Source organism: Protopterus annectens, chromosome 13.part0, assembly GCF_019279795.1.
Source record: "Protopterus annectens isolate FY-2018-M chromosome 13.part0, PAN1.0, whole genome shotgun sequence".
Lineage (NCBI taxonomy): Eukaryota > Metazoa > Chordata > Ceratodontiformes > Protopteridae > Protopterus > Protopterus annectens.
Genome location: NC_056747.1, coordinates 652,281,101 through 652,292,591, shown reverse-complemented (window position 1 = coordinate 652,292,591; position 11,491 = coordinate 652,281,101). Strand labels below are relative to the sequence as shown.

At 36.8% G+C, this 11,491-nt stretch overlaps 1 protein-coding gene across 3 annotated transcripts in view; it reads right to left on the bottom strand.

The window, feature by feature from the left end:
* TENM1 (teneurin transmembrane protein 1) overlaps positions 1-11,491 on the bottom strand; it is a 3,721,864-nt gene that overhangs the window by 1,628,965 nt on the left and 2,081,408 nt on the right. For all 3 annotated transcript variants that reach the window (XM_044054336.1, XM_044054337.1, XM_044054338.1), the window contains one exon: positions 8,255-8,407. In XM_044054336.1, the coding sequence (XP_043910271.1) occupies positions 8,255-8,407 (153 nt within the window). The remainder of the gene's footprint in view (positions 1-8,254; positions 8,408-11,491) is intronic.

Sequence of the window (11,491 nt, the reverse complement as noted above, 5' to 3'; positions counted from 1 at the left end):
GGCATGACCGTCCCTTAACAAAGCCAAATTGGGAAGGGTTCAGTGTCTGTAGGTCGCCAGTCCCTTGTTTATCATTTCCCTGATAATTCATTCCCTGGCTTTACATATTAGGCTTATAAGACTGATGTATCTGTAGTTCCCTGGGTCAGTTGATGGTCTACCCTTGTAGAGGGGAATGACTCTCATGGACCTCCATTCACCTGGAATGTAGCCTATTCCAAGGCTATAGTTGGAGTGCTTCAAGTCATCCTGATAGGTCATGTTTTAGGCTGTTCTGGAGGTAACTGGGTAAGTTATCAGGACTCATGGAGGCAGTGTTCTTGGTTTTAGCTAGTGCTGCCAGCACCTGGTCCCTGCTGATTGCTGAGGTATGTTTGGAGGGGATTGTACCTGGTGGAGCTTGGGGTGAGGGAATGGGGGGGGAGTGAAGTTTGAGATGAATTTATCAGCCAGCAGACCTGCTATGTCACCCTGATCAGTGTAGATAGTAACATTCACCACCAGTTCAGCACACTGCTGTGTGTTACCTTTAAGATTCTGGATGTAGCTGAAGAAACCCTTCTGATTGCCCTCAGCCTGCAAGATTATCCAGACCTCATAGTTGGCCTTGCTGGACTTAGACCTCTTAGTTTCTTGTTTAGTTGTATAGCAAAGCACTTGTCTTTGGGGAGCTGCTTTTCCTGATTTGGGGCATGTACCCTGTTTAGGTGATAATTCCACCAAGTAAAATGTCTTTTTAGGGTTTATTTTTGGTTTATTTCTGGTGGGTACAGCAGCCCATATGCAGCCATTCACATGTTTGTATACTGACTCTGTGAACAAGAAAAAAAAGGTAGGAGTGCAACATGTTTTAGTGGCTTTGAAAGGTGCAAAACAGTGAGGGCTGTTCAACAGTGGAGTGGGATCTCAATATCAAAATCAGGGATAGATTTTAAATAATGCACTATTTCACATAGAAAGCTGATAGAACAAGGTTTTATATCACTATACATTTTCTGAGCAAAAAGAAGTATGCCCATCTAATGTGTGGTACTTCTAGCGGACCATAATCCTCAGTGATTTACAGCCAATAAAAACATTCACATGGGCAGAGAAAGAATGTGAGATAAAAGCAAGGACTCTTTTTTTTTTTTTTTTTTTCAAAAATGTCTTTATTGGAGTTTTTTAGGTTACAACATTTAAGACATTATACAATAAGATACACACAAAACATACAACAAAACATAACATTCTATATACAATATATACAAAGACGTCACTTCAAAAATCCAGCTTTGGTCTATAATGAGTCTATAATTGGTCTATAATTAGTGGGATCCATCAGGAGAAAGGACTCTTAAGAGTCATATACAGCAGACAGAAATGAAGCTGATTTACCTTCTGCCACTGTCTGCTGTCAGCTGTAGTGTGAGATCATTTGTTAACAGTGAACAGGGGATGATTGACAAATGTTAAGCACTCCTTGAACCAGTTATGATTAGGTCTCACTCTGTGGAATCTGTTAACTAGTGCAGTTTTCAGATACCTGGGTGTATTCTTGGTGCATCATGCTCTACAAAATTATTTTGATTGGTATGACCTGCTCTACAAAATTATTTTGATTGGTATGACCTGCTCTACAAAATAATTTTGATTGGTGTGACCGGAGCACAACCCTCTGTGCTACAGTGATGTCAGGCTTGGGATGTGGGACACACAGCAGTTCAACATAGTCCCGGATAACTTTCAAGTAAAGACTGATAGATGGGATGATCTATGGTTTCTGTGTTATTTATTTTGAATTCTGTCGGAAGGTGTTTTGGTCACTTAGTAATGTTAGCAATCACCATGGTTCCAAGACAGTAATACTGAACAACTATGACTAGATAAATATGAACAATTCTGTCCATAACAGCATGGCTTTGTACACAAGCCAAAACTGGCAAGAGAATTGCAAATTTAAATGCAAATCATATTAAAGTACTTTTAAAGTAAGTAAGTTTTCTGTCAGTTTGAGTTGCTGTCTTGCATCCTTTTAATATCTACAGTACCACATGTTTCTACTACTTTAAGTACCACTCACAACCTTTAGAAGCAGCAATTCCAGGAAATAAGATTTGTGAAAAACTAACATTCAGCAAATATGGAACACTTTACCTTCAAAAGGATGCTCTGCGCAGCAGCAAACCCACTAGAAGAAAATATCATTCTGAATGATGAGGCAGGAAATGATAAGGCTAATCACTACAGCCGCATTTACCATGCTATGTGCTTATTTAAAATATTGTTCAAGTGCATGTGAGACTGAAAATGAGTATTACAAAAATCAATAATATTCCTTAATCATTCTCATGATTTTGCTATTTGGAAATAGGAAAGTTATTAAAAACAGCCTCTTTTTCATTTTAAGTGCCAACAGCGCTTATGATTGTTAATGTGAACTCCTGATTCGCACTCTGGATATGAATCAGTAGTACATGTTTCACCGTATGAGGTTAACAGTGTTATAAATAATTACAATTTTCAGCAAATCGAGATGTTTCTCAGTAACCTAAGGGACACGAAGGACACAATTTCAGTAATGTCTGTTTACAGTAAAAACTGGAAAACAGTCATGCAGTATTTTACCTGGAAATGTCTGTTTTAAATGTTTATATTCACAGTTTACATTGTTTTTTATATAAGATGCAAAGTATGCACATGAAATATAAATCAAGCACATATATTTTACCTTCTAGGAAAAATATAGATTGTCTTGTAATGGATGTAACAGTTAAAAGACTAGTTAAAAAAATGAGTTATTTTGAGAAAAAGAAGCATGACAATTCTCTAAGGGTGCTACAATATTGTAAGGATTCCAGGAACTTCCAATATAAAGAGAAGCTGTCTTGCCTTGACCTGCATATAGGTAACATTTACATTACGAAAAGAATATTCAAGGAAGAGCTAGCAAGTGAATAGCTACAGTACATATGCATTCATTACTATCTGATTATAATACCTTTATATGATCTTGTGTTTGCCTTCTGCAGCATGTATTAGCTAGGACCATACCTACCTTTCCATTTGCCAGTGATGTTCACCTTTACCTTTGTACATAATACAAGATGATGTCTACATTTTTCTTGCTGTAATTTTTGCTTTTCTTAGTGTACTTTCTGAGGTGATCTTTGTACCATCCATCTGCTTTTATTTTCTTATTGCTATTAGCAGTCAGTTTTGTAGATTACTTATCAGGACTACATCTGAACAATCTTTTATTTTCATGATGTTTCATGTTCATGTTTTGTGAACAGTGTGCATATCTGCTCACCGCTGCGTCATACTATATTACTACTTGGGTATCAGTTGTCTATATAGCAGATGGTATTTAGGAAAATAATCAGAAACTGCATTCTGGAGCTGATATGAACGTATATATATATATATATATATATATATATATATATATATATATATATATATATAGATATAGATATATATATATATATATATATATATATATATATAGATATTGATAGCTGCTGCTGATATAAATACAAAAATCAATGGCAACACAGTGGAAGTCTTTGAATCTTCTATCAAATGACATCTCTTTTCCAATCTGTGTTATAAAACTTTCTCAGCCTGTGCTGCATAATAGACTCATTTGATGTCTTCTGCCTTTACATATTTCTCTCACTGACACATAACCATCAGGTTGTACTGCTGGGGATACTTGCCATCTGCCCTTTTTTGTCAAGATGCACTGGTGGACTTGTTTTGACAGAGGTGAACTTGGTTATTAGTGGGCTTCAGAGTGCCAGCTGTTTTGCACGTCTACAACCCCCAGTGAAGATTTCATGGCACTCTACTGGGGGGGGGTGCTCATCTTTCCACATCTCTGATTTACATCTTGATGCCCGGATAACATTCCAGAATGCAGATTTTGCATTTGGATGCTCTCACTGCCAGGGTTACCAATATGTTTCATGTCAGCTCGACTGAACTCATCATTATTTACAGAAATGCAGCTGTGAAATCTTGATCTTCACATGAGAGGCTTATTTTTATGCTGTTCCTACTGGGTTTGTAGAGGTTATTGCCTTGTTCAGTATGCAAAGTTTCAGGACAAGCAAAATGCCTGCCCACCACCATTCACAGCTTACTGATTGCTGTGCTTGTACTCTCCAGTGCCTCAGATAATCTGAGCTACCACTCACTTGATTTAATTGGCAACTATTTGACCTAATTTCAGTACTCATTGGTTTATTTTGACTTGTTTCTTAGATAATTAATGAGTGATGCATTATAGAGGCATATTCTCCATACATTTCATTTGGCCATTGGTTTCTCTGTCTTTTAAATAAACCTTGAAATTAATACCTTTTGACATTTTCTGATACTTACTTTTTATTTATCATTTTAATGCAGTTTCATTTTCCCACTATTTTTAATATAGCTATTATTCAGTTTACTTTTCAAAGCTCACCCCTTATTGACACTTAAAGAAGATGAAACTTGCTGTTTGGTCCAACTAACTCTACTAACTGGAATGCAAAGTAAGGCATGCACTGAGTTAAACTGTAGAAGTGCATATGAAAATCCCCAACTCTTCAATTTACGGTACACATAATACTAGCACCTTTGATCATTGTCCTCGGTGAATTTTCATTTTTTGGTCATGTCACATGCATGCCCCACCCATTGCTTAGCTAGAAAGTCGCATCTGGTACATTTATAATCTAGTCAGTCACACCCACCTCCATTTCCTTAAATGATGACAGTACAGAAATTTGTATATACTAACAGATCTCCTGTTCAACATCAAATTCCCTGAAGAAATAAAGTAAATGTTTAGCATCTAACTGACCCCCTGCTGTTTTCCGAAGAAATAAAATAAATGATTATTGTCTATCATGTGACCCATCCTGATCCATGTAAATAGAAAGATAAATACTTGTGAAAGGCAACCCTACCAACCATGTGTAGCACTGTTCTTGTGTCTAGAATACATCTGAAAACATAACTTGCCAAAAATATTATAGGTTAACTATTAAAAATCTCAGAACTTGTACATTTCCAAAATGTGGAGACCTAGAAGGCTGAAAGTCTGGTCTTGAGTAGATTAAGCAAACAACTGCTTACACTGAGGTGGGGCAACCTCTCAGCTGGTACCTGCAAGCCTGAGGGGATATAAGGGGCAAAGCGTCCACATTAAGGAGTGCAAGCAGCTTATCCTCCTGCAATAAAAAATTTTAAAGGAAGAGACATGTTCAATATTTGTCCTTCTTCTGTTTTATCTGTCTCTCGTGACTTGACAGTGTGAGTCTTAAGATTTAAATAGGCAGCCTATTACAGAACCTTATCTTCCCATACCTCTGCTGAAAAGATGATATGCCCAGTCAAGCTAATCTGGTAAACAAATGCTAACAAATACATTTTCCACAGGCGAGATTCACAGGCTTGGTCTGCAGTAAGTAGGGTAAACATTCTTAGTGATGCACACAAAAGAGATTAACCTAATAATAATAATAATAATAATAACAACAATTCATTACATCAGTGCAGGATCTGCCATCTGTTACAAGGCACCAAGTCTGCTTATGGTCATCAGAACGTATTCACCTAAGCCACATTATAGTAGCCTTACCACAATTCAAACATAGGCATACTAAGAAACAAGGCTGTCACCTTCCAAGGCACTGGAAAGCCCATGCAGCCATCTGCTTTGGGGTATATGATCCCCAGGCAAACCCTACTAAAATGCCTGCAGTGTGTGCAGCTATACAAACTACAGTGGAAACCCCCATACTCTCAGCTTTCCATATGCATGTGATTGCACATGGTTTCTTTAGACAGAATACTCTGTTCAGCTGATGGTAGGGGATACTTATGGGGTTACAGCTGGAGTCCGATTTGGCTCATAAGCACAGATGGGTGGATGAATAACTGTTGAACAGACCTGTAGCTGTAATTGTATACATTTAAATCCTGACAGACATGGTGAAAACAGGAAGATCATCAGAAATGACTGACAGCCTGCCACCACCTTGCTGTTCTACAGATACTCTGTAGTTAACCTACTGTGCATGTGTTGGTTGACTGTTCCACAGCAATAGAGTATAAAATGACACTGATGCAATTCACAGCAAACACGTCCATGATAATACAAAACATGCCTTTTATGTAGGAATGGGTAATATGCTTATTCTGAACTTCATGGGACATTGCTGCGCAGAGGGAAACAGGGAATGATGCACAAGTCACTGTATAAAAACTACACATAAAACACTTACTGAAACAGACATACAGACACAAATAGGGACATGCATGCACGTGGAAAAGGGTGAGGGCTGCACATATGTGTATGGTGCAAAGTTTATACTCCCAGATGGCTACTTCTATATGGAACATCTTAGCATTGCGGCTGCTATGCTGTGCATTCTGCTCATTATTGTAACCACAATCACTGGGCTCCACTCAGAAGTAGCTGACAGTCTGTCTGCCTGCCTGCCTATAGCCTTTTGTAGAGAATTCCCGTATATATCCCTGCTCCTATACCTAGCAGTGAGCACAGCCTTCTCTTACAGTGTACACTCCCCCTGAGTTTATAGTTTGGCAAGTGCCTGCAGCACCACTAACAAATGGTTCAATAAGTCTGCTATGGTGTGGGCCCTTGCAGTTAACCTTTACCCATCAAAGTCATTATAAAAGGGCCTTTCACCTTCCTGTATGACCTACACATAAACACACACACACACACATACACAAAACTGCATCATTCTCCACACTTGCATCTGTGTTTTGTAAGTGCTGGATGGTTTGATCCCAGGCCTTCCTCCCAATATGCTCACTAATAAATAATAAAGATACCATTGCTGATATCATGACTCCAGTGATTGTATTCTATTTGTTTCTTTTTTACTTTGAAATTCACAGTTTTTGTCACTTTTATGTGATTGTTTGGAGTTGAAATTGCTCACTAAGTTACAGTAATATATATATATATATATTATTTATTTTGCATATATTTTATTAGTGCAAGTTTTCTATTGTCCTTTTATTTATTTTGCATATATTTTGTCACTGACTATTTTCAGAGATCAAGAATGATCATTTCATGAGTGAAGATGAGAAACCTGGGCATCCACAGAAAATACGCCACAGAGCATGTACTACACATGCAGTACAGACACTTAAAAAGTAGAGCACTCACCTCTTGCCTTTGTTTCTGCAACACTAGATGAATGTGGGTTCATTTCCCACTCCAGGTGATTGCATTGCTAACACTGCACTTCTGTCTGCGTTGTCCTTCAGATAAGATGTTAAACTGAGCTCCCATTTGCTTGAGTTGTTTGTAACTGAAGTGGATGTAAAATATCCCACAATACCTATTGAAAAGAATAGGGGAAGTTTCCCACTGTGCTGAACAAATTTCCTCTAGTAGTATAACTACCAGCTCTGGTCTCCTCTGAAAAGAAGCAACTAGTCTAGTAGGACTAATCCAGTCATCAAAGGATGGATAAATGAAAAAATGCTTACATACAACTTTATGGTAAGCACTGCCAGCAAAAATAAAACCAATACAGTTGTAGGACTTGCACTCACACCAGTACACTAGAATGTAATGCAATCACATTGCACATTACATTATATATATATATATATACACACACATACATACACACACAATACACACACACACATATATATCTATATCTATCTATCTATATATATATATATATATATATATATATATATATATATATATATATATATATATATATAGGGTGGCCGTGATGGTGCAGTGGTCAGCATTGTCACCTCACAAGAGGTTCTCTGGTTTGATTCTCAGCTGGGATGCCTTCTGTGTGGAGTCTGCATGTCCTCCCTGTGGTCAAGTGGGTTTCCTGTGGGTGCTCTGGTTTCCTCCCATATTCCAAAGACATGCAATAGGTGGACTGGACACTCTAAACTGGCCATAGGTGAGAGAGTGTGCTCAAGTGTGTGGTACGAATGAACTACTGTGGCAGGGCTAGCCACCCGGTGTTATAAACTTTGGCATGAGATGGTTGTCACTGCTGAAGTGACACCCTGACCCCATGTGCAAAATGGGAATAGATGGATGGATATATATATATATATATATATATATATATATATATATATATATATATATATATAAATGAATAAGCAGACAAACATAACAACAAATAATTACAAGTATAAATATGAAAATCCAGTAACTGGTTAGAATGCTGCAATACAATGTGGGTGGAAGCGATTTCCATACCTTTCTTGTCGTTCTTTTCAGATGATCTTCCTCCTGTAGGAGAATACGTTGCGTCTATTTGTTCAATTCCTCGACTTCCTTTACTAACACCATTCTCATACAGCTGCCCTTCTACGGGCTGCAGTTGCCAGGTCAAGCCAAATAAATGTACTGCTGTAAAAGAAAAAAGTAGTTTAATTTTTAAGGCATTGCAATAAAAGGGAACCAAGGAACATGATCTGAGATATGTATTCATTCCTGAAGACACAAACATCAGCAAAAGAAAACGCTTCATTCATAAGTAGAATTGTATACATTTAAGATACATTCATTTCCAATACATTTAAGATTTATTATTTTCATTGGCTCTTTTCATATATTTTATGTTGCGTTGCTCTTCATGCTTTCTGTTTGAGAGGAATACATGAAGTATTTGGACAAGTTCACTTTTCTATCAATTACAAATTGAACAAAAGGTGCATGTATAAATACAAGATATGAGTATGGCATAGAGACTTGAGTATGAGTGAACAATGGATTCCTATCAGATGAAGCAGTTGTTTGAACAAATACAGCAAACTGTATAAGCATGTGATAGACAGCACCACAAAGATGATGTGATCCAAGCCACTTTCACAAATGTATGATCAGAGCTGCTCAAGGAAGACATTATAAGCTGATAACGCTTCTAGAAGGATGTTGAGTGCACAGAGAAGTAGGAGAGTTTTATACATACAATCTGAAATTAAATTCTATTTGCCTATGCTATTTTTTTTTGTTGGCTAAATCTTTGCATTGCAGAGTGCTAGTTTGTAGACCTGAAACACTTTTCTCATCTCATTTCCTTAGACAATGTTAACAAGGTTTAAGCTTTATATACAATTAAATGATCTACATTTTGGAGAGACACCAACTCCTCTACTGAAAGGGAAGCTTAACTTTAGCTGTCACCTACCAGACTGCTTGCACCAAGAATATTTACCAGTAATCCATTTTTTATTACTGCTAGCTATAGTGCTGCACTAACAAATTTATACTACTTGAGTATTTACCAGTAATCCATTTTTATTACTGCTAGCTATAGTGCTGCACTAACAAGTGTATACTACTTGAGTATTTACCAATAATCCATTTTTTATTACTGTTAGCTATAGTGCTGCACTAACAAATTTATACTACTTGAGTATTTACAAGTAATCCATTTTTATTACTGCTAGCTATAGTGCTGCACTAACAAGTGTATACTACTTGAGTATTTACCAGTAATCCATTTTTATTACTGCTAGCTATAGTGCTGCACTAACAAGTTTATACTACTTCAGTGTTTAACAGTAATCCATTTTTATTACTGCTAGCTATAGTGCTGCACTAACAAGTTTATACTACTTGAGTATTTACCAGTAATCCATTTTTATTACTGCTAGTTATAGTGCTGCCCTAATAAGTTTATGCTACTTGAGTATTTACCAGTAATCCATTTTTTATTATTGCTAGCTGCAGTGCTGCACTTCAGGTTTATGCTACTTGAGTATTTACCAGTAATCCATTTTTTATTATTGCTAGCTGCAGTGCTGCACTTCAGGTTTATGCTACTTGAGTATTTACCAGTAATCCATTTTTTATTATTGCTAGCTGCAGTGCTGCACTTCAGGTTTATGCTACTTGAGTATTTACCAGTAATCCATTTTTTATTATTGCTAGCTGCAGTGCTGCACTTCAGGTTTATGCTACTTGAGTATTTACCAGTAATCCATTTTTTATTATTGCTAGCTGCAGTGCTGCACTTCAGGTTTATGCTACTTGAGTATTTACCAGTAATCCATTTTTTATTATTGCTAGCTGCAGTGCTGCACTTCAGGTTTATGCTACTTGAGTATTTACCAGTAATCCATTTTTTTACTATTGCTAGTGACAGTGCTGTACAAACAAGTTTATGCTACTTGGTGACCACATATAACAGTGTGAACAAACCTCACAAAAGACAACTTATTCACCTTCTAATAGAAAAAATAGATTGTTTACATGTTGGCTTGGGTTATTTTTCCCCCAAAAAGTGGCTAGATATCTATGTAATAAGGCAGAATGGACAGGGCACGGTACAGATATTAACACATACCAGGGATGTGCATCTGCCTTACAGTCTCTAGGTATGCGATAATACATGTGCTGTACATACTCCAAGTGCCTTATTGTATGTATAAAATGCAAATCTGCATTTACTGCAGTTTATGTTACATTTAGTAGTCCACATATGGCAGCTGACATGCTTTGTAGTGCATTTTAATAGAAAAGAATTCCTCTATCAATTCTAAATAACTGCTAGCTAATTTATAAGTAGAGGCGGTAATTAGCTAGGACTATTAAGACACTTTAGGTGAAATAATTTACTGCTTCATTAAGAAAGGGATGTTTATATCTAGTTTGGAGAAACAGACTTAGAGAGGGGGAATGTTTTGTAGACTTAATCCAGTTACATGTTGTTTAGGAATCTTTGAAGCCATTCTCCATATGCAGGATGGAGGTCACTTAGAGAAATTGAGACAAGTTCCTTTTTCAGTAATTTTGGTCAGATTTGTAGTTCGTAATCAGTCTACTGTGGTGTGTTTTAATTCTGTTTTGCCTTCTTTTATTGTACCTGTGATCATTTGGGTAAAGCTGAAAAATGTTGATGTTGGGATTTTATTGTTTGGGCCAGTCTGTGTGTAAACATCTTTAGTGTAATAATGTCTCGCTGTATGTTTGTAGTTACCCAACATGACTTATCTTTCTGTATGCTGATGCTGTTTGCAGTTAAGGTTAGTATGTTGCCTATAGCAGCTACATACTTTGTATATAGTCACTTTATAAACAACTTAGTAGACCTTCATTTGTGTGGTAATAAGCATTTCAGATTTGTCAAACTTGGGATGAAGAATTTGATAGGTGCATATTTCATGTTGGATTAAGAATAAATAATATTGCTAACCGCAGCTCTTTTTACTTATTTTACTGACTGGTTAAGAATGCTGTCAAAAACAATCTTGGGCTACTAAATGTAAAATAACAAAACATTACAGTGTACAACACTGAATGTGGAAAACATCAAAATCTAAAGCCAAATTACAATAAAATTGCTACTGCTTCAATTGAAGATGCAAAGCCAATTACGCAAGTCTGAAAACAGTTAATAACAACCTTGCTATGTAGCTGGATAGCACATTACCAAAGCATTTTTTAAATGCTGTTCTGACTCTCAAAGTCTGACAAAAAATGAATGCT